Raw genomic sequence first — 24,895 nt, 5'->3', positions numbered from 1 at the left:
TTACAGCACATGTCTGCATTTCTCCCTACGTATAACATGCAGACTAAACTGTCCAGCAAAAGTCACAGCGAGAGTTGTGACTCTTTGTAACACTGCCAAGTGCATCTGACCTGCTTCAGGCATATTTTTCATTCTCATAGATGCAAAAACCCACCAAACAAATAAAGGACTGTTAACACAGGTGATATTTAAAGAATAACTACATTTTCTTTGGTGTGGGTGAGACTTTGCCATAATCAACAAGGGTGCACAACATTCTTGCTGATTATGACACGCACTTTTTTTGTAGGCACCTTACAGCAATGAGAGATTCAGAAACTTGTCATAGTTACATCTCATAAAGCTTCCAACTTTGCCGAAGCCTGGGTACTTGATGACTGACTTCCTGGGTACATGATGATCCTTTGTGGTAATTTCTGTGGAAGCTAAGCTCTACACTGCAGCGTATGCGCCATTTAGTATAAGCAAAAAATAAAAAGCCCCTAAGAACAAACGGGCAAAAGACAGTTTGCATGTCTCTTCTTCCAATAAATCTTTACATTCTGTTGACTTTTTTGGCTTTACCTGCATTTTATTTACTGACTTATAGAGAAAAAATTGCAATTTATATCATGAATATTATTAGATTTATATTACCCCACAGGATGAACATTAAATGGCCTAATATGGTCCATCCAGAATAGGTCCTTGGTATTTATCAGGTCTAAAATACCACTCACTTTAATTTGCTTTAGCATGGTTTAAATGAAGCTCATAAAAGCATTTCAGAAGGGGGGCTGAGGCATATTTTCTCTATTTATATATACTTATAGGGAAGCTTTACTTTATATACAGTACAATAGAAAATATTTATTTGTACACTAGATCCCCCAGCCAGTACAGTACCAATTTATTCTAATTGGAAGCTAGCAGCAAGTGTCTTTCCCAAAGGTGGATCCAGCGATAGTAGATATATCCATTGAAGTGCAATATCTAAGAGAAAATTCCCTAGAATGGAACCTCAGTCTCAATATTTTAAATAATATAAATGACTACACTTTTTATGGATTGTCTAGCCTAATACATATTTTTTACGAGTAACTGAAACAGTAATTATCACTACGGGCTTAGAAACACCCACATATATCAAAAAGTAAAAAGTAACACTGTCTGGCTGTGGCTAAATCACCATTGCAGTTGAAATGCATACTATCTGTCCATCTGGACTGAGTAGTGGCTATTCTGTATTTTATTGCAATTAATAAAGGAGGGGTTTTAATTTTTATGTCTCAAAAGGATTTTTAGGAAGGTTCTAATTATGTAGCTTCATAAAATTATGCCCAGCCTGGATTTTGCATGGGTAAATGGAGGGACAGAAACAGAAAGGCTTTTTAAGGGCAAATATTGTGTATATATTTAATAGTGAAACATTTTAAAATGGTCCTGACTCTAAACAGAGACCGACTATTCTATACAAAATACATATAGTGACAATAAAATATATATCTATCTATATTAGATAGAACTCCTAGCATCAATACTGCGTGAGAAAAACATTAGAACTGACAGTGGCTTTGTGTATTGCCATAACATACCTGGTTTAATGGAGGAATTGGGAACTCCAATCTATAACTCAACTGAATGGCAACTATTGATCGAAAGCTCAAATCGCAGCTTAAAGTGTGTCCTCCTTCACACTGGCAATATATTTGGGTCAGTCCCAATTGGCCAATTCAGTTTCTCTTTGTAAATAATATGCAGACTTAAAGAGAGTCACTGAGTGGTTGAAAAATCACCAACACAATTGAGTCATCTGTGTTGATCTTAAAATGCTATGCTTCCTTCTTGGTCAGTGACATGGATACACCAAGTATCCCTGTTATCTGTGCATGTGGGACAGCAGAGCTCGTGAGAGGCATTGTGTGGAAAGGAATTGGTCTCCAAGATCTGCCCTAAAACCAGGTTATCCAAACATTCTACATGAGACACTTGTTGATAGAAAGAATATTATATTCTTGCCTCTGCACATGAAACTGGGTCTGATGAAGCAGTTCGTTAAAGCTTTGTCAACTGAAGGAGACTGTTTCAAGTGCCTCATTTTGGCATTTCCTAAGCCTGTCATTTGAAAAAATAAAGGCCGGTGTGTTTGATGGTCCAAAGATTCCGCAGCTCATCAAAGATGAACATTTCATCAGGACAATGTCAGAAGTCGAAAAGAATGCTTGGTTATCATTCAAAAGCATTGTTAAGGACTTTCAAGGAAACACACGAGCAAATAATTACACAGAAATTGTCCAGTAACTCTTGGAGAGCTACAAACTACTTGGTTGCAATATGGGCATCAGGGTGCATTTTCTGCATATCCATCTTTCTAACTTCCTGGAAAACCTTGGTGCAGTCAGTGATGAGCAAGGTGAACGATTCCACCAAGATTTGAAGGTCATAGGACGGTATCAGGGTAGATGGGATGTACATAGGATGGCTGACTATTGTTAGAGCATCTGGTGGGAATGTCCTAAGACTGAACACTCCAGGAAAAGCTTTAAGCCTAAACGCTTACCTTAACCAATTACCCGAATAATTTTCAAATGTTTTACTGTAAAAAAAATGCCATAGAGTAACAATAAATCCTTTGTATGAACAAGAGAAATTTAAATAAACAGAACAATAATATTTCATTATTTTTTCGTTGTATGTAAAATTTGCATGTGTTTTTGAATTGAAGGGTACCCTGTATCATAAAAACTGGATGTTATAGCAAAAAACTGAAGGTCGTTTCTGGAATCACCACCCAAAAAAAACAAGTGCGAGATCTAACTAACCAAAAATGCATTCCCCAGTGTTATTTGTTCATTCACCAATACCTGCAAATTCTTTTTTTTTTAATTAATTAGTAATAAAATAAATTATAAAAGGTCATTCTTGTGTCTTACAGTTTACACTTCAAAAGCTGAGAATATATTGTGATCCAGAACAGAACAAACGTGAGACGGCTTGTGAGATTCCTGGAATTGTAAGAACATGTTTATTTTATGTTGTCATGAAAATTAATACAATCCATTATTTTGTTATCTTTATATGCCTATATATAACAAACTGAAAAAATGGAACATAAGATAGGCTTCCATATTTGTCCAGATACAGTTGGCTTTCAACAAATATTCTTCTGATGCCTTTGGATTCTCTTTGACTCTTGTCACTGTAACTTTTGCTCCAGCTGCGGTAACCTGTGCATCTACAACATAAACAAATAGCAGTGGATGGGTGTTTATGTGCGCATTTATTTTTGTGGGGGGAAGCAAAGGGTTGTTACAGCTGGTTAGCTAAGTACATGAATATAGTGATGTACCACATTTTTCTATGAATAGTTTTTTTTTTTTGATTGCACTGATGACAGATTCATTGGGTTAAAATTGTGAAAGTGTGGTAAAGGGAGCATTTTGTTCATGCATGGATTGGGCACCACAGAGTTCTGACTTTAATCCCATTGAGAATCTTTGAGATGTCTGGAGAAAGCATTACACAGTGGTCTGACTATACAATATATATAGTACATACAATACAGTGGTCCAACTATACAAGATCTTGGTGAAAAATTAATGCAACTCCAGACATAAATAAATGAAATTACATAAATTCCCTGTGCCCAAACCTGACATTAAATGAGATTGTGATTCAATTCATGCTATAATTCAAGCTAAAGGTGGTCCAACAAAATATTGGAGGGTGTGACTTTTTTTTGTCCAGACTGAGTATAAAATATATAATAGAAAACCTCTCCTATATAGGAAAGGGCAGCGGTCGTCAATTATTTTGCCAGGAGGGATTAATGAACAACATTTGGGGGACCACTGTACACATGCTATATTTGTGTCTGAGCACGACCGTTCTTAAAAAATAATCTGGCATATATGTGTAACTTTATATTGACAACATTGTACAATGGTGAGTCCTAACTGGATCCCAGACCTTGCGTTGCTCTTTCATTTTTGGGTGATGTTTTGCGAAAGGTTACTTGAAGCTAGTATCATTTCATAAATTAGGTTCTTGATTGTAGTAGTTAACACACATTTACAATTGTTTTCAGTAATGCATAACTGAAAATGGGGAATACTTCACCAACCTAAATAATTAATTAATAATTAATAATTGGTCCAAATTATTATTTGCAAGAAGTTATATTAAACTTAGATGTAAGGTACACTGTTCCAACGTTTCTTGAAGAGAATTAGCTTTAGTTGGTCATAAGGACCTATTTTGAAACAATGTGAAAAACAGTAGCTGCAATGAATTACAAAGGAAAAAACATTCACTACCTACAATCAGCAACTGGTGGTATTTCAGCAATATAAATGAGATGTTTGCTTGTCATTTTTGCTATTGTCTCATCTGAATTTAATGTATAAAATAATTTGCAGTTTCAGCATAGTCCTATTATATTTTCCACTTGTTTATGTATTTATTGGCTGCTTCAGCCACCAGACCTTTCGGCGATAAAGATGTAACACATACTCTATATACTATATAAACAGTAATTCTTTGTTTATTCTCTATTGCAGAATGGAGAGGTATGTTGTTTTTTACTTCAAGCAGTAAGAAGGTAATATTTTCACTTTAAATGGGCAGAAACATTGTAGGTTCATGGTAAATAAAATATAAAAAGACTTTATGTCCCCACTCAGCATATTCATAATATCATGTTCTACTAACACATGTTTTTGTCATAAAACAAATATGCTAAAATCTATCCAGATGTTGTAGTATGTTTTAGGACCATTGTACATGAGTTTTGGATGTGCCTCCACAGATGCATCTCAACATGTGGCACGGTATATTTGCAGATGTGCATCAACCTATGCATGCAGGCTGCATTCCCCTACATGAAAAATGGCATTTTTTTTATAGCATTCTTTATTTATTAAAAATATGAATTATAATACAAAAACAGTAAAGTTTCAGTTAATAAAAATAGCAAACACAGAACATAGTTATATTGAACAAAGTTATGAGACAAGTGAAACTATATAGAACTCAGTATTAACATTCCACATTAAACACAAGTCCCCAATGGCACCCTACACCGGGAACTCTCCCAAGCCATATTTCCTCAATCTAGCTAGTTTGGAAACATAAGGAAAAGAGTAAAAGACAGGAAGGTCTAAAACAAGAAAGTGACAGTAAGAGAGGCATCATACAAACACAAGTATAGATAACAGTTTGGGAAAGGAAACCTTTAAATACACAAAAGCAACCTCAGTGTTTAAAAAATGACAGTCACAATTTTGATAATAAAGATTGGTATACCTATGTTAAAGTTTTGTGAAGTGGTATATTGTGTCAGGACACATCACTCCTCAGAAAGCATTGTTTAGTCAGGCCATTACATGTCACAGTTGTTGGTAAATGCCATATGTGTGGTCAGTTTAGAGCCCAACCCATACTGTACATCCAGCCCAATATGAAAAGTTATTTTCTTTGCTAAGCTACTCCCATAAAGTCTTTAAGGCCTAATTTAAAAAAAAAGTCGAGATCAGAAAAATCTTCTACACTTTCTTTTCTCGACCAGAACGAAGAAGAAAAGATGCACTTATTACTTCTAAAGTGGTGATCAGAAGCCCTGTTCACTTGAATGAATTAAGGGTTCTCCACTTTCTAAAGTTAGAAACAACAGCAAACGTGAACAATTTGTTAATGGCATTCCTAAAATAGCTTTTGTTATTACCTGATGATAACTTTTTTTTTATTCTGCTGTGTTTTAGTGGATCCAAGAGTTTGGACAATGATAAAATGGCACATGGAAGCTCCACTGCTCATTTGTTGCTCCAGAAGTGTACAAAAATTAGGCATCTGTCCATTTAGGAATATTTAAAGTCATAGGAATGCCAGAGGCTTTGCAAGAGCCTCCATTCTTAATACTTTACACATTTAGAGTAGGACTGCAAAATGTTTTTTTTTTTTAGAATAAATATAGTCCTTCAGTAATCAATGATGTTCCATTTTTCCCTTTCCAGAACCGGCATTCCACAGACAGTAATTGACAATAGCTATTAATCTGCCCAGAAGCAATAAAAAGTTTTATATAATGTTTCTTTTTTTTCAACGCTGCTCCTGATTTTTAAGGTTTGTTGATTACTGTAACTATATAGAGGGAAGTGGAGCATTTGCAGAAGTGCTCATATACTGCAATTTTGCCAAAATAGCCAAAAGATTATTAAGCGCTTGGAAAATTCTCTTTCTCCTAATGAAGTGTTAGAAAGAGCAGAGATTCACAGGACAGAGCAATGGAATATGAAGCAAGAAAGTGACTTTTATTTGTTTCCAAAATGATCCCATATTCTGTATTTATTTTCCTGACAATCAATGTTCCTCATCTTTCTTTCTATAAATCAAAGTATTTTTATATTGTTTGCAGGTGTAACCCAATATTTTATAAGATGGTTTGAATGAAGTTGTTAGATTCTTTGAAACTGTAAGAAATTGATTACTTTTACTTTTTAGTATGAATTCTGTGCAATACAATATGTGAGTAGTCATGCAAAGAGTAAAAATTGTAGATTATATTTGACCACTGGCACAAAAATGGAAAATTTTATAAAAGATACAAGCTCAATAACTTTAAAATACAAAACCTGAGAGAGCTGAAATATTCATTTGGAAATATATTTTCCTCACTCTCTTCCCAGTGTTTAAATGGTCCAAGTGATGTTGGCTCAACACCTGCTCCCTGTGTTTGTCCTCCTGGGGAAAAAGGACCTCCTGGACTCAAAGTAAGTAGAACTTCATAATTGAATAGTCGTGTGAGTTTCTATACATGGCAGCAATTGTTAGGTGTGTCAAAGAATTTAGTTGAGATAGGAAAATACATGTATTCTTTTTAGTATTGCAACTTATAGGGACTTCCCAGTAGAAATTAAAAACACACACACAAGCGAGCCTTGGAATTCATGTAAGAAGCTTCCTCCTAAAAGGTCATCATTTATTAGCCATTGTTGTATTGCAGTAGGCCACACCAATACTAAAACTTTTTTTGTGGATAATCTGGGAATTCTTTCAAAGCAAGGTCAAGGTGTACTTAGATCCACCTCCATTTATTATCTTTTACCTGTGCCCTTAAGGGGCTTGTCTGTTCTGTGCTATCATTTCCAAAGCCAAGTAAAACTTCCTTCCATTTCATAATGATTGGCATATCACTGAAGTGAATGCTAAGATACGTAATCTTAGGAGTGTGGCTAAGGTCTCACAAATAACACAATATCATTCTGTCAGCCATTTGCCTATTCTAACTTTAATATATAAAACAAATAACTGGAAGTTGTTATTGTCTGCTTGTGAAACACATGTTATGTAAAAAACAGCATCCAAACTCCATTTTTGATTAATGTAGCTCTGACATTTGGATAGACCTGTAGATAAACAGAATTTAACTTTAGAACCTGACCAGTTTAACACAGTAAATTGAGACATCAACATAGTAACAGTAGGAATTATTGTTCCATTTGGCAGAGCTTGTATGCATTTGTGCTTGCCAATGCAAGAGACTAAACTGCTTCTAAAAAAGGTGGGATCATAGGGTATGGACTTTATTTTCCTGTCTAATGTCAGATGAAGTTATGTCGTAAAATAAACGTGTTAAAATTGTATATTAAGTAATACTTTTGTTTACATTTGGATATAGTAGCAGTGCTAGCAATGTATCTGGAATTACTACATTTGCCCTGCTAGGGCTAAGAGATTAATCTATTTACCCAGGTAACCATTGTCACAGAAACTAAGTGAAAGATAAAAATCCAAGAATTTAAGCTATTACTAACACAGACATAGAATGCCAATCTTCCAATAGGGCCCCTCTTGTGACAACAAATGTCTAACAGAGGATTATCCTCACTTTGGAAAAGTGAAACCTCACCAGTGATATTCAGGTCCAATAAAGGACACAAGTTTTAACCCTTTCTAAACATCTAAAAACTAAACACTGTTTTGGCTTTGGATATAATTTATATAAACTATATAATAAATACAAAAGTCTTGTTACAATTTTGCTGTAGATAAAGTAGAAGCCTAGCAAAACTTATTTTTCATTTTCTTAGAATATGTTTGCATTTGTATAGGTTTTAAGCTGCAAACATTATTAGTACTCAAACTGGAGGTAAATTGAAAAAGTGAAAAAAACTGGCACGGGCTCACCCTTAATATTTAAACAAGATTCCTATATAAGACTGCAGGCAGGGTGGCTACGAAAAGATCATGACTAAATTTTAGAATTGTCATCAGCCAGTAATCCTGGATTAATTACCACAGCCAGGAATTTGTCATTTAGTGACATTGGTGTGTAAATATTGTTGGAATCTTGTGACTGATGTGGATTTACATCACTGGATGACATGGCTGATGTGCGACTATATCTGCAATTGGTAAGTATGTGCTTGTACTTTTATTTCAATAAGCAATACATCCTGGACAAAATGTACAATGAAACTTTGCAGTGGTAAGGGGAATCCACTGCAAGAGCACAAAATATTTTTCCTGGAATTTAACCTTAAATCTTTGTGGAAATATGGTTATTATCTGGCTTTCCACTTTTTAAAGGAGGCCTCCAGCTTTTACCATAGGTTCCCCAACATATTCTCACATCCTTTTTGGGCGTCTTGATTTGAAAAAAGAGGCCCTATTTCTCAACTTTTACCCCAGCTAATGCTGAGGGATGGCGTGGGCCCTGGTCTCATACAATCACGAAAGTATATTTGTTTCCTCTTTATCCTGACCATATAGCCTGCATGCCTGGATACATTTCTGGGTAAAATTTAGGACAAACAAAGTATTTGTTATATATTTAATGTTGCCCTCAAAGCTGTAAAAAAGGTCTTCTCCCAACTAATCATCCCGAAAAAATGTTTCTATTATCTGCGCCTATTGACAATAGTTTGCCTATTAACCCCTAAAAAATAGTATGCAGTTCCTGTGGACATGGTGATTCTACTCAACCCTAAGGGTAAGCCAGTAATGGGGAAAATCAGCTGCAAGGAGGCCACAGTCAATACTTGTGATAAGGTGCCTTTTTGGGCACAGCTTCCATAGTTCAGTTTCACTTTGTCTTACTCAAATTGTTTTATGCTTTATTGTGGCAAGAATTATGTACTTTCTATTCCACTGTTTTTAGGACAAGTTTGAAAAGTTTGAAATATAATAAAACATACAATTCCTATTTTACAGGGAGATCCTGGAATGCCTGGCAATCCTGGTTCCCCTGGACAACCTGGTCCAGATGGTAAGCCTGTGAGTACTATAACATTGTTATGCATGAACATTAAATGTTTAGATTTATTTTTTAGTTGTAATGTGCAGTGCACTATGTACATTTGTAAATATTTCAGATGTTGTAGATACAAAGAACTAAAATTTATTACCAAATGGTGCATGCTGTATTGCATAAAAACCTAAGACATATTATAATAATCATTGAGATACTAATGTGTTATGTTATGGTCTTTTTGAGTTTTCGGCATGTTAATAATAACAGACAATCATACATATTGTTTGTATCTGGTTCTGATCAACTGTTTTCACTGAGCTTCTTTGTCCCTTTGTGTGATATATGCATTTAGCCAAATATTCAATTTTTTAGCAGCAGATTGTCATGTTTCTTTACTGTACATGTTTCTATTTTTTATGCTTTTTCATACAAAGAAGAGCAATGAATATGTAGAATTTGCACTTGTTTTCCAGCAGATTTATGATTAAGGTAACTCAGACAGCCAGAAGCTCAAAAAGGCTGGCGTTATCCTATTTATGTACAATAACGTGACATATCCCTCCCAGACAACATTGAATGCATATACTACATGGATGATTTTATTATTCCGTGTTTTCAATTTGTCTCATGCACACAAAGTGTCAATATTATGGCAATATCTTCAAATATGTGTCTAAATTTTTCAGTATGAGGATTTTAGAGACCTGTGTTGAAATAACATATTCTAGGTTATTTTGGCTGATGGGCTAATTCATTCCAGGTAAAGCCATTGTTGTGCTGTGCTGTGCTGTATGAGGGCTCAAAATGGGATATTTGCCTACCATGCAGTTAACAGTAAATGTGTATTTCTTAATAAAAGAGATATGTAATTTTTGTAGAAGCAAATCTAATGCCAACATTGATAGCAATCTTTCTCTTATTATTAGTAGATAAATGTTTTGTTACAATATCCATCTGGTTTAATTCATGTTTCTGTTCAGTTAATTAACTCTTAGATCATGAAAGCCAAATTATTTTTAGACAGAGACAAACTTAGTGCCTATAATTTTTATGCTGGGATACACATTGGCTTGGGCAAGTTAACTATAGTTTACTTGTGCATAGTGAAGTTAGATTTGCAAAACCTGGCTCCCAAATCTGGCACCTAATTTTTGATTTACTCATATTTAGACATACAAGTTCGGTGCAAATTATGCAGTTTAATAGTCTGTGGTGCACCAGTATTTTTCTGTTTGGTGGTTTCCTTTCCCCCTTCAATTTTGCCAGGCAGGAAAGCACTGTGTTCCAGTACCCGGCACAAGATCCATCATAGCACATTTGGCAGTTACCATGAGGTTGATATGAGTTGTGATGTGTGGTGCTGAGTTCTTTTGGGGTGCATGATATAAAGAGCAAAGTGTATTTGGGGTATATTCTACAATGTGGTAAGTGAATTTTTCAGTGTAACTGGGTGCATGCTACATTGTGCTGAGCCAAACATGATGCATGGTGGGATGTGCTAAGGGTCACACAGCAATAGAATCAAAAAGACGAGCAATATGGACCTTAGAAACATGATGTCCAAAGATTGGTTTCGGAAGAATTGCTAAGAGTATGGAGCTAGTAAAAGCATTTATTTTAAACAAAGAATTCCGGGCAAATAATATCTGGCCAATCACACTCCATGGTACAGTTTAGAGAGAAATGCTTGGACGTGTAGTGTTTATTGTGTATATGTTTGAAGTCCCAGTGGTTAAATCACAGAGGATGAGTAACATGTTTACGCTTTATTCATGTTACGCTTTATTCATGTTATTCTCGTGTTATTCCCAAGCATGAAGTTGCTTGTTAAAATATTTGGTTCATCCATGTATTTGTCAATGGACTAAAGCATTGTTTTATAGTTTGTGTAACCCAACTGGTTGATATAGCCAGAAGAAATCCATCTGGTTTACTATATGGCATCCTGTCTGTTGAAAAATGTTGAACAAATGTCCATGATTTCTTTTTTAATGTTTTAAGCTGTAGTTACAGTTAATCCACTTTAGATATAAAAAGACCTGCAAAGGAAAATCTTATGTTCTTTTTTTTAATAACTGGAAACAGAATGTCAATTTAGGCCTATGGTTTTTGCCAGCTGCAAGAAGGAAAGCCCCTTCTGCACTTTAGGAAACTTTCTGTTACATAACTGGTTGCTGGGATACAGGACATTTTGGCTGTGTAATTGGAAAAGTTCGAAACTACACTGATTCCAATAGTATGCCTTAATTGAAGTACTAATAAAGATAATCATGTACTGGGTACTCTGGATGTGACAGTTGCTTACTTGCAGTAAGGCAATTCCATGTTTTGCACAGCAAGTAAAACAATGTTTGAAATACAAGATGTCAATAGAATTGTGTTTTATAAATCAATGAATTTATTTAGGATTTAATTCTAATACTTAAATACCTTCTGGAATCCTGACCCCAAACTTAACTTGACTAATATTTTATTCTTAGTCGAAATTTAACATTAGGTCTAGAAATTGACTCTTAAGATTTTCTTTTCTCTTAAGATTTCATTTTCTCTAGTTTAGTAAAAAGTGTGTAAAGTTACAAGCTCCTCTTGGATATGTACTGCTCAGGGGTTCTAATATTTTCCAATTCACAAAAACTTTGAAACTTAAAAAAAACTTTGCTGGACATACACTTTGAGTTTATCTCAACTATTAAGCTTAACTTAATCCAAAAATTAAAGTAAACTCTTCACTGCTGTTTATCTGAAAAAAATGGGTTAGAGATAGTCCAACTTACCTTGTTTTTACGTAATTCCACACAGTTATCTAACTTTTTAGCCCAGTGACTTTAGTGAGGCTACGCTCAACATGAAACTAGGTAACCCCTGTGATGCCGGTAGGTCCACTTGAAAAAGGCCAAGTAACCCCTACACCAAACTTGTTAAGCACAATTGCCCATTGTCAGAAGGAAAAAAGACCCAGCATAGTATATGTGTTAAAGGCAGACCTCTTTTTATTAGAGCTTAGTGTTAAACTGACAAAACTCAATGAACTCATTAGGAGATTTCTACAAAAACTTCTAACAGTGCAATGACCAGCAAGAGAGTTCAAAACAGGATGATTCTGTGGTTTTTACAGTCCTGTTAAGAGGACTTCATTTTCCCGGTGAAAACCGTACAAGAATGAAAGGTAATAACTTTCACTAAAACAAGTGTTTGTTTGTGTCCCCAACTATTGAGGTAACATCTTCCTAAAGCACAAACACAAATATGAACAAGTATGAACCTAATAGATAAAGTACTGGTGACCAAAGCTGCCTCAGTTTGTTTGCCAAGAGTTCTGCAAATCCTGTTTAAAATTAAGTAAACTCATAACATATAGGTGGGGAAACTTAGTCCATTCTGGAGAAATATAAAGGCTTGGCAGGGGATATATACCAATGGCAAAAAATGTGTTTAGAAGTTGTTCCTTCATGGGCCTTAAAGATGGCATGGAAAAACACAAATCCTTTAAATTACAGGCTTGAGAAAAACTGTAAAGCTCCATTAATTGTTTTTGAATAGTACAAGTTTCACAAACTACCTTAGCTTTGGCTGTAGAATGGATTTTTTTTTTTTTACTACTGGCTTGGCAGCAAGCCAATCTGGTTCATCAAGCTATTAAGAAGCATTATCAAACATTAAGAAACCATGGATAACAGAAATGTAAACTTGGCCAGAATCAGGTCAGTTTTAATAGACAAGACTAGGTGATAATGCACTAGAGACACAGGGACCAGACATAGATTCGTGGGTGAACCAAGCTGATCCACCAAACCTGGAATGGGCCTGATCCAGAGCTGAAAACATTTGCCAACTAATAGCAAATTACTTTTAGGAAAACTATTCTATGTTTAGTGAATCACACAGGTTCTCCCATGATAGTCTATATTTTGCAGTCTTGTGGAGTGTTCATGAATCAAGTTTAATGTGACACCTCTCTTTCTCCGCAGCAGCTTCAACATTCCATCGCTATGACTGCTTCATTAGATGGGGACTTATCTAAAAGATCCCTTTTTGGCCCTTCTATACCCTTAGCTTTACAGTTCTGCACTATAAGTCAGTCATACTAAACTACGTTGCAGGGCTGTCTAGCATACTTTCAGGGACTAGAAGAATGAGCCTAGGCATGCTAAAATAAGTAGGTATGTATGGAAAGCCATCAATGATGATGTGTCTTTGCAATCCAAATGAGATACAAAGTAGTTTTACTACCATAGTAAACAGTGGTGCCATCATCCTGACTAAGCAATATGAAATGTTTGTCCAAAAACATTTAGAAAAATGTTGACTGGTAATGCAGTATATATAAATGCATTCAATTGGTAATTTAGCTGTTTGGCCAGAAATTACACTACTTTTTTTTATAGGAGTATTATTCTGCCTCTTCATAAAGCTACTCTGGGCAACATCTGCATTAATTTTTTTTAAATATTTTGAAATTTACCCAATAAAATCATTTGCAGTTACCTTTGCCAATTCCTAAAGTCTGCCACTGACAATTCTGCTAGTAACTTACACCATCCTAAACCAGGTGTTTCCAATCAGGAGGATCTAGAAAAGGATATCTTTCAAACATGGCATCATTTTGTTTTTTACTTTTCCAGTATCACATTCCCTCCTGTCGCTGTCATTTCCCTTGAATTTTAATTCACAATATTGCATTGCCATATTAATACTAAATGTATGGGTCTGATTATTACTAGAGGCTCCACTTATACAGCCAATAATGTGACTTTACTAAATGAATCAATATCTGTCATTTAAAACTCTAGCATCAGGGAAATTCATTTGCTGATAGAGATTCACTATATAAATAGGCTCCTTAATATGTTATAGTTTTACAATGCACTCCCCAGATGAGATGTTACCCCTATATATGATAAAAGGTCTCAATGTCAAAAGTCATTTTATAGAATATTGGATGCACTACCACACTGGATTACATTAATTTCCATCCATCCTAATTAGAATATTTCAGAATCCTAAAATAACCATCTTACCATCCACAAAAGGTTAAAATGTCTTCACAAAAAAGGAACAATTGACTTAGTGTTCTAAAATTTTACCAAATGTTCCTCTCACATAATAAGTACTGGCACAGCATTGGTTTATTGCACTTGACAGTACAGGATTAGTAGTTCTCTTTATGCTGTTCTCTTTATGGGGCTGTCGCATTCTCTCTCTGCTTCTAACCAAAGAACTAAAGAACATGATGATATTACCCCACTTAACACGTTTCCCCTTAAAGCAGACCTATCACCAAAATTTTTACTTTACATACAATGGTAGATAACTGTTTTATGTAAAGTAAAAATGATCTTCTTTTTTTACCTTTAACACTCTTTTTTACCTTTAACACTCAAAAATGGGGAAACCCCTACTCTTTTGTCTTTACCACCTCGGTAAAGACTGAAAAGAAGCACACAGTTTCCTGGGATACCCACGTCACATCTCCCAAGAGTCTTCTGGCTAGTCCTTCTGTGCATGCCCAATGTCGCCTGGTGCTTTTTCCTTTTCGGAATGAAGGTGGATTAGAGGATAGCACAGGACACAATTGAGGAAAGCCCCGGACCGATCAGGAGCTCTGCGAACGTAAAGGTAAGTGTGATATTTTTTTGTTTTAGGTTGAAACCCAATAAATAGGTCAATATGCAGAGAATAATTTATTTTTTTTCTGAAGTCTGTCATTGCAGATTAGTCCATTTATTACATTATATACATCACATGATTATGATAAAAAATACAGGATACCTAAATTAGGTTTCATATTTTAAAAATGCTAAAACAGCCTTGCTCAACCTTTTTATCATAGGGAAGCCTTTAAATAACTTTCAAGTCTTCAGAGAACCCCTGCTATAATTACTATTTCAACAGCTCACAGTACTTTAGTGTGGTGGTCAGTGGGAAGAATATCTCTTACATTGCTGGCCGGTGGGAAAAATGTCACTCTTACGAATAGCCAAAAGGTTAATTGGTATCAGTTAAACTGACCTGAGAGACACAGTTTGCTTGTGGCTCAAGAACCTCTAGCAAACTTTGGAGCAATCCTAGGGTTCCACAGAACCCTGGTTGGGAAACACAGTGCCAATAGTCCAATGGAAGTTTACCATAAATATTTATCCCAATATATATTTAACTAAACTACTAAATTTACGATCCAGCAAACCTGGAATGAATCTGGTCCAGGATTCAAAACGTTTGCTAGCAAATAGCAAATTACCGTATTTTTCGCCGTATAAGACGCTCCGGAATATAAGACCCATCCAATTTTAAAGGAGGAAAATCTAGAAAAAAAAATTCTGAAAGATTATTCCCCTTCTGATCACTCATGTGCCATTCATACCGGTATTCCCCTTCTGATCACTCATGTGCCATTCAAATTCCCTTCTGATCACTCTGTGTCATTCAAATTCCCCTTCTGATCACTCTGTGCTTTTTTTCCACTGTACGGCAGTTAGGACAGGGAACAGCAAGGGGCGCTGTGCCGGCTTTTTTCAGTGCAGCCAGGAGAAGACACGGGCTGCCAGAGAGGAGAGGAGACACACGCTGCATGCAGCCAGCGAGGAGAAGAGACACACGCAGGATCGGGTATCGGGTGAGTATCTTATTTTAATTATTTTATAACACATTTGTCGTATAGGACGCACCAACTTTTGCCCCCTAGTTTTGGGGAAGAAAAAGTGCGTCTTATACGGAAAAAAATACGGTAGTTTTATAAAATCCATTTCAGGTTTGCTGGTCACCCAACATCACTGATTAAATTGTATCTTCTCCAGGCTTGGAGAGCTGAATAAATGAATAAGGCCCATTGAATCTGCTTGTTTTTTGTAGTTTTGTTTTTACAAGCACCTATTGTATTAGAGTCACAGTTATCACCCCAATACAACATCCCCTGAACTTGGGCTATCCTGTGTGGCAGCAAACATGTAAAAATTACTAGCAGATCCATTTATTCTTTTCTATTATATTTACACAATTTTCCTGAAGAGTCAGCTTTGTCTGTAAAATAAAAATCTGATTTGTATATTTCCAATGGCCAAGTGCCTTAGAGGCAATGGGGAGTGTAACGTAGTATGAGCTTATTTTTCAATAAAGCCTTTGAATGGTTATTCTGGGCACTGATGTTTTTGCTTAGAATTGATAATTACTAACTGTGTGGTCTCATGCAGCGTTGCACAAGCCAGCTGGAGAAGAAATCCTACCATGTGTGTAAAAATGTACTTAGTGTCTTGAAACATATAAATAAATTAAAGTCAAAACTCACAGAATTACAAAATGTTAAGTTCATACATAAATCTGAGGAATGGAGACCCCATGGAGAATGGCTTTAGTACAACCAAATAAAATGAAGTATAACGTCAGCTAAAATGTTTTTTTTTTTTAGGTTAGAGAGGGAAGGGTTAGAACCTCTGTCACGGTTTTATAGCTCTCTGTGTCACCTTGGGACACATTTCCAATAATTTCCTGACCCATGAAACACAGCGGAGGTCTCAGAGGTCTGTAATAACTGATGAAGATTGTAATCCCTTTCTATATAATGGCAAAAAATGTTTTAATTGCGCTGTCTCTTTTAACGGGATTCCCCCTGAATCAGACTTACATTCAAACAACATTGGCAGTTTGCAATAGCCTAGTCAACTTTCTTGCCATATCTACATTCCTCCCATATGTTATTGCAATGATATCGCACCTTTGGTGTACACAAAAAGTCTTTTAAAAAACCTGTCTATTAAAAAAAGGGAAAATCAAAATGTTCTCACTCAGTTGTGTAGCTGCCGCAATTTGGCCCTGTCAAAACTGATCAGATCAATATTAATTTTTCCTGGTCCCAACACATTACCCTAAAATATGACTGTTAACTTGCTGTCCAACCATGATAGGTGCCATTGTAATGAAATGATTGTTGTTATTCGCTTCATTTCACATCATGTGGTTTTAATGTTTTTGTTTGATAGATCAGATTTGTAATAGCAAAACATTCACCTTCAAATTACACTAAAGGATAAAAAAAACAACCATATTCCCAAGCAAGCTTGCATGTTGTCTTGTAAAAATGTATATATACATATGTTTTTTATCTTAACAGGGATTACCAGGAATACTAGGGAACGCAGGTGCACCAGGAGTGCAGGTAATATTTAGAGATTATTAAAAATAGTTTGTGTTTATTATTTTAACTGAGATCAGCATTAAATTAATTTATGGTCTGATAATCAAGCTTTAGGTATTAGTATCTCAAAAATTTGTGTGTGTCCAGAATCACCAAATGTGCTAAAAGAGATCCTATCACACTATTTTCATACTGTATCTGAATTGACAATTGGACAACTGTCACACAATACAATGTAGCTGTTCATTTCAGATTGTAGAACTCTGTGACAAAGGCACTTTAAAAAAGACTAAATAAATATATTAAAAACCCCACTCAATTTTATATTTTGTATTATGAAAGAACATTAGTGAGATTAATCCATGACATATGAGTTCCAGAACAAAAAGCTTTAAACCTTTGTTCCCTCTAAATTATTTGTGAACATTGTGTGACTTCTTTTTAATTATAGCCTTGTGACTGGTCAATTGAGTTGTTTAAACTTGTATTCAATAAACAGTGACATTGTATAAAACAAGCTTGCTTTAGATTTCTAAAATTTACTAGAGTAGAGTACAGCATTTTAACTCAAGCATTTTTATGTGCATGTGTAGAAGGCAAAGCTGTGCTGGTCACCCAATAATGTGCAAGCAATATTCCAGTTTTGTATTCTTTACACGGTATTGGATATTATTTGCAACATTTATTTTCACCATATTCACCTTGATAAGTGAAAAGTCCATTGCATTTGTAATTTGTTTTTATCTGTTTGGGTCATAATAATGTGTTCAATATGTTACTGCTATGTCTTATCAAACCTTTGACAATTTTAATAAATTAATTCCTAACCTAAACACAGAAAAATAATTATCTATTCAGTACTTTGTAAATTTGCAGCTTAAATACACATACATTTTAAATAGGCCAATTATGAAAACATAATACTTACATAATAGAATTCACTACTGCCAGATTTAAGTTGGGTGGATAAAATCCATTACGATGTTCCAAATTTTATCCAAGTTAGGTCATTGCATGGTACAATGTAATTTCAGAAAAACATTTCAGTGATGTAACTGGCAGCTATGCTAAATTATTTGCAGACTAATAGAGCATTTCATATGGCGTATTATCTCATTAAAACTTTTCAAGACATTACTAAGTTATTTCATCAGTTATGTTATATAATTTGACAAGTTATAAAAATTGTTGTAGGGAGAAATATTTGCTGTGAGTGGACTAAATATAATTTAATGTCATATTTTAATGAGCTCATGTGTTGATATTTTTAAGAAAAGTGAAGAAAATTTGATTAATCATATGACTGATTTTAGGGACCACGTGGCTTACCAGGTTTAAAAGGTAATTCTGGACGAGACGGTGATAAGGTAATGTTTTTTTTTACACTGCCTAAACAATATGGCCTATTATTTGATATTTGTGATCTTCTGTATTTTCAAAATAAAGAAACAATGGGCCTGATTTATTAAAGCTCTCCAAAGCTGGAGATGATACACTTTTATCAGTGAAGCTGGATGATCCCGCAAACCTGGAATGGATTTCCTAAAAGTCACCCGATCTGTTCCAGGTTTGCTGGATCAACCAGCTTCACTGGTGAAAGTGTATCTTCTCCAGCCTTGGAGATCTTTATTAAACCAGGTCCAAAGTCTTTATAAATGATGTTCATGTTTGGATTTTCACAGACAGTTTTCTTGTCAGTTGAATAATTGAATGTGCACCAAGAACAGATACCATTTCGGATGGAATGATGTTCAAATTAAAAGCATAGTGTATGGCTCACATTGTTTTACTTATGTCAAATCCAGCTACAAAAACAAAAATGTGAAGACAAGGTTTTCATGAGCTTTCAAGTGTTTTCTCTTTGTCTGGAAAAACTGTAATGTTCCTATTTTGTCACATCTCTTGTACAATAAAATGCATATCCCAGAGGGTTTTCCCTTAAAACACTTTATGTACCATCTCTTTCATATTTTTGTTTCCAGAGTTAATGTAAAACAGTTAAATCATTGTTTTTCTGTTCAACCAATATTGTTATTCATTCATTGATATTGTTATTCATATACCCCCGCTCCAATCCTTTATAGGCTGCTTGGGCACCTGCCTATTCATTACACAATGGGAAAAATTACAAAATGGAAGTGAATTTTCACTTAGTAATTAAATAAATGCTATGCTTAGCTATGTGCAGTAAATTTAATCAATAATTTTAACAAGGACTTAACTATGATTAGATGTTTAAAAATAATGATTTTGTTTTATTAAGAAAGATATTCTCTACTTATTATGTAATCCAGCTCTAATTTTTGTCACAGCCAAATATCCTATGCAACAATATAGCATGTACACCCCTGGCATAAAGTACTAAAATTGCTGTATGTAGGGTGATCCCTACTGTTTATGCTATATGGCATGTGTTGGTCATTGCAAACAGAAGACCGGAGAACCTTTAATTATATAGATGACGATATTTCTATAGTCAGTTACTCGTTGAACATTACTTTTTTGAATCCATTGTAAAATTTTAGTTGACCTATACTTAAAACCCAACTAAACCCAAAACTGAACAAGCTAAATTGTGAAAGAAATTAAGTTGGTAAATACATTTTATCAGTATATAGATGCAAAGTGGTGGACAGAATACCTGTTTAATGGGCTTAATGTGTTTGCCCACTGCATGACACCTATTTCCTCTTATCACTGAATTATGTTAGTGGTAGGCTCAATCACATGAGACCAATTGAAGTGGTGAGCAATTATAGGATATAATTGCTCACCACTTCAATTGGTCTTATCCCTGTATGTTAACAGGGAAACTAAAAAGCTCAAAATGTTAGGGCTGTGCGGATAGGTATGTTTATAAGGGCATGCTACACAACAGAGTTTTACATTTTTAAAGTTCAGTTCCAAAACTAATATTTTACCTTTTATGAATCGCCATGATTTCTTTCAGAATTTACCTTGATTTTTAAAACCTTAGCTTGAAATCAATATTTAAACCTATAGTAAACTAACAGGCATAAATATTGCTGGGATGAATTAAAAAGAAGTAATAGAAGCCCAGATATACTTTTTTTAGTATGGAGAAAATTCTGTACCAGGCTTCTTTTAGTGCTGGTTTCATGACCAAAATTTTACATGTCTAAGACATGGCCCCTATGTGTAAGAGGTGAAATTTGATGACTTTCCACTTGGCGTTCATGGGGCCAAGTTTTAGGTCTTTGGTCTTTATGTTAGCATTTAATGTCCCAAGCAACAGTTTCTCAAGCTAAGATGAGTATTTCAGCCCTTTTTATTTACTCTTTATTTAGGTATGTCCGCAAGAATGTAGATATAATAAGATAGTGAACAACTTAATTTTAGTAGATACTGTACATACTGCATACAGCTTGATGGTATAACTTTAAAAGTATGAGACTGAATTTGCTGAAGAAAGATGCTGGCCTGCTTTTAGGCAAATAACCAGCTGGTTTAGAGAAATTATTATTTTCATTCCCAACAGGATATCTTATGTAAATCTAAGCCAGAGTAAAGATGCTCTTTATTAAAATATGTCCTATTGAGAAAAAAAAAGTAAATTTGAAAATAAAATTATAATACCTTTGGGAAATAAACAGTCCATTGTCACAGTCACAGCAATGCCTACTAATGCTATTAGAATGTACAGTTCAGTGTGGATATGACCACAATTAAGTGAATGGAATTTATACCATTTGCAGTTTTTATATTTTAAAACCCGAATCTCCACAAAAATGATGACAGTGTGTAAATCACTTTAATCTATAGCAGGATTTAAAGTATGTTTATACTTAAATGTTTCATTTTTTGTTGCTGTGTCTGGAGTGATAACCCTCTCGGTATTTATCATGGTGACCATTTTGCTGTCTAATCAGGCATTTTCCGTTACAGTGGAGAGATGTCCGCTGCCAAGACTCCTGCACAGGAAGTAGAGAGAAAACACAGGCAAAAAATAAGGGGTTTTATCTGTTTCCTAATCAATCTATAAAATGTAATTAGTGCAAGAAACCCAGGCACTAGGAAAACAACAAATTGTACCGTTACTTCACATTTTACTTTCTCAGGATTTACTTTTCATTTCTATTTGACATTCATCGGCATATAGTTTCCATTTGATATGTTTTATATCTATGCTTCTAGTTCTATTAGAGAATACTAATATTTTTAAATGTTTTGTAGGGAGAGCGAGGACTGCCTGGTTTTCCAGGACAACATGGTCAACCGGGATCAAAGGTTAAAACATGCAAATTTTGCTTTCTGAATAAATGTAATGTGCTTGTTGTAGTATTAAGTGAGATGTGAGTATCATGTTCTAATATACATAAAAATCATCAAAAGTTCTAAAATCTAAGATCAGCATCGGTGTAGGTTTTAGTAAATTTTTACCTTTTATTGACAGGGTTCTTTTGAATGGTTAAGGCATATATGGATAATGAAAGGCCATGTGGGGTGACTTGCCCATGCATGAATATAACATATTTGTTAATCTTGAGTACTCTTATTCACTTCTATAAATGGTTCTTTAGGTTTCTAATTAGTGGTGGTCAGAACATATTGATTGGAGTCAATTCTGATTTTAGAATTTGAGCAGAGTTTGGTTCAAAATTTGTCCATCAAGGTATAGTATGAATCAGCCAACCTGGCCACCCAAAAGTAACAGCTATTACCTCCAGTCACTGGATTGGCTTCATCTTATATCTGTCAATGACAGTGTATGTGTTGGATATTCATTTTGGCGGGGGAAAATGGGTACCTGTAAACTTTCACCTGTGTTACTGCCACAGAATTGAATAATTTTGCTCATTACATTTTCTTCTGAATGACATACTGCAGGTGTCAATATTTTAGATAAACATATTATATAATAATCTCTTGAATCTGTGTGTGTGTGTGTAAATTCTGCAATAGTGTGACTTGTGTGCCATTGTCAGTGCTTAGTAAAGGATTCCTGAGGTGCTTTGCTGAGTGCTAAATTGGCTAAGCCGTATTATACCTGTTTTTTATGGGACTTTAAAAATCCTGGGGTTTTCAGCATTACATAACAAGTCCAGCTGAATACTATTAACCATTTTTAGATAAATACAGATAACTGCATTTTTTATGGTTCTCTTTTCCTTATTAAGAAAACCCAGGATGTGCAATAAATTGACATTACAAGTTTGCAGCATCATGAGGCTTGCGTTCTAACTGATTTACACGTTATGTTTTCCTGAACATTACATTAGGGTGAACGTGGACAGAAAGGGGACAAAGGAATTGCAGGACTAGATGGAAAAAAGGTAGGAATAAATCTTAAAATATATTTAAATATGAATATATATATATATATATATATATATTTATATATATATGGTGTGCACTTGTCTACTGTATATTATTCGAGAAACCAGTATTTTAAGAAATATGATATGTTTTGCTTTTCATTTTCAAGGGGTCAAAAGGCGAGAAGGGAAGTCCTGGTTCATTTGGAAAGCCTGGAAGACCTGTAAGCATATTTCTGTAACCAATGCTTTTTAATGTTTAACGATAATCAAATGAATCCACCACATGTTCAATTGGTGTTTTGCCAAAATGTTGGGCTCTTTTTTAAAGCATTTGTTTAACTTTAATGAGCATATAGGCTGGAATATGGGGAGGGCAGATTTTTAAAAAATAAATGAATAAAAAAGGCCGAATCAAGCAGACGTAGGTGTGAACATGGCTCAAAGAACTGGTAGTAGGGATGATAAATTACCTATCATTATTTTCACTTTGAAAAGTTGCCAATTTGTCATAATTCTGATTTTTATGTTTTTGACAGGGAGAACCAGGGATGCATGGGAAGGATGGTATACCTGGGTATCCTGGAGAAAAGGTTATACAACTTTTTTTTTCTTTTTAAAAAAAAGCTTTTCAAACATTTTACAGATCTGAAACAGCCCTCATTTCTCCTATCCTGTAATCTTTTGGGTTTAAAAAAATAATTGATATGTCTATTAAGGTTTGATTGGGGCTACTTTTAGTACAATACTTTTTAAACAATTTGTGTGATCAATTTGTCCAATGAAAGTGCTTGTGTATTTGTTCTCTTCTAATTAGGATTGGTGAATGTAATTAAAAAAACTAGACATGGTCAAATGCATTTTATTGTGTCTTGCATAGAAATGGGGAATGTACTGAGTAGTGCTTTCACCACTGCTCACTTTTGCACCCCATCCTATTTCCAGCATGTATCCCCCATAGCCCTGAAATATCTTTTACCACTGTTTCCCTGTCTCTTCCAAGGTCACTGCGGGTAGAATACCCCATATTAAAAAAAAGAGGTTCTTTTTGTTTTCTTGTTCATGGCACGTTTAGCACTTAGTGATTTTATAGGAAATCTTTGATCTTAGGATATGACCACACACAACTGGCATTATAGCTTTTGGGTCACACCCAGTATGTTCAAGCTATTCTGTGACCCCAAAATTCATCCTAACATCCCAGTACCCCCCATTCCCTCAGTGCACTAGTATTTGCAGTATGTTCCTTGTTCTCCCATTACAGTGTTCCCATCAATAAAGTTCTCCCCCATCATTATAGTTCTTTTATCATTATAGATCTTCATGCTGTTGTCCATTCATTATATTGCCCCTGTTAGTGCCCCCTACCTACTATGTTTCTTTTCACTATAGTACTGACTTTATTATAGCACCCTCCTAATAATACCTTCAATATAGTGCCTCCCATTAGTGTTCTCCTCATTAGTGCCCCCCAGTGCTCCCATCACTATTATGTTGCCTCTCATAGTACTTCTTTCATTATTGGGCCTCCAGTTAGTGGTGTCCTCTGGCTCTCTGTAAGTGCGCCACTCATAGCTCCCCTCTTAATATTGCCTCTTTTAATACCCAACAGTTTCTCCACTCTACTGCAGAGTAGCTCATGTGGAGAAGTGCATCAATTAGTTATATATACTGACCTGATGGTAATTTGATGCAATAATCATTAATGACCATCAGGTCAAATTGACCTGGTGTGTCTGTCTGCATGTGTGACTCTATACTGGAGAAGGCAGCTGCAGCATCTTTGGAATGATGGGATTCTTTGATATGCACGATAATGTAAAAAGGAATGGCAATCTATGCAAACTCTTTAAAATAATATTGACTTAAAATTTTGAACCTGGAACACAATCTATGAAAGATTATTTCATGCAGGTCAAAAAAAATGACTAGGATTTCCCATATGTAATTGGCATGAAATACTGGTCTTAAAATGACGAATGCATTAAGGAAGTATTACATTTAGTAATCATTCAGAAAGTGGCAGTGCATTTACATGAACTAAGTTACATCCGTTGATGCTAAAATTTCAATGGTTTTGTTTAATGTGGATTAAACCCTAATTGTGTTGGTATTGAAAATGACATGATTCAAAATTAAGCCTTTACTAAAACTTGGACTGGATTTCGGTATAGCCAATGTGGGCTGTGGCCCAAGTAGGTAGAACAGCCAAGGGTGGCAAACAGCTGTCTTTCACACATCTTGGTGCTGTATCTCTTAACT

At 35.0% G+C, this 24,895-nt stretch overlaps 1 protein-coding gene across 1 annotated transcript in view; it reads left to right on the top strand.

Moving 5' to 3' along the window:
* COL21A1 (collagen type XXI alpha 1 chain) overlaps positions 1-24,895 on the top strand; it is a 110,289-nt gene that overhangs the window by 59,294 nt on the left and 26,100 nt on the right. Inside the window, exons 7-16 of the mRNA XM_072408462.1 lie at positions 2,915-2,992; positions 4,539-4,547; positions 6,663-6,746; positions 9,190-9,252; positions 17,334-17,378; positions 18,671-18,724; positions 21,552-21,605; positions 22,598-22,651; positions 22,804-22,857; positions 23,173-23,226. Coding sequence (XP_072264563.1) covers positions 2,915-2,992; positions 4,539-4,547; positions 6,663-6,746; positions 9,190-9,252; positions 17,334-17,378; positions 18,671-18,724; positions 21,552-21,605; positions 22,598-22,651; positions 22,804-22,857; positions 23,173-23,226 — 549 coding nt within the window. The remainder of the gene's footprint in view (positions 1-2,914; positions 2,993-4,538; positions 4,548-6,662; positions 6,747-9,189; positions 9,253-17,333; positions 17,379-18,670; positions 18,725-21,551; positions 21,606-22,597; positions 22,652-22,803; positions 22,858-23,172; positions 23,227-24,895) is intronic.

The sequence above is a fragment of the Pyxicephalus adspersus genome, chromosome 4 (genome assembly GCF_032062135.1).
Source record: "Pyxicephalus adspersus chromosome 4, UCB_Pads_2.0, whole genome shotgun sequence".
NCBI lineage: Eukaryota > Metazoa > Chordata > Amphibia > Anura > Pyxicephalidae > Pyxicephalus > Pyxicephalus adspersus.
Note: the sequence above shows the minus strand (reverse complement) of the source record. Positions and strands in the feature narration are given on the sequence as shown.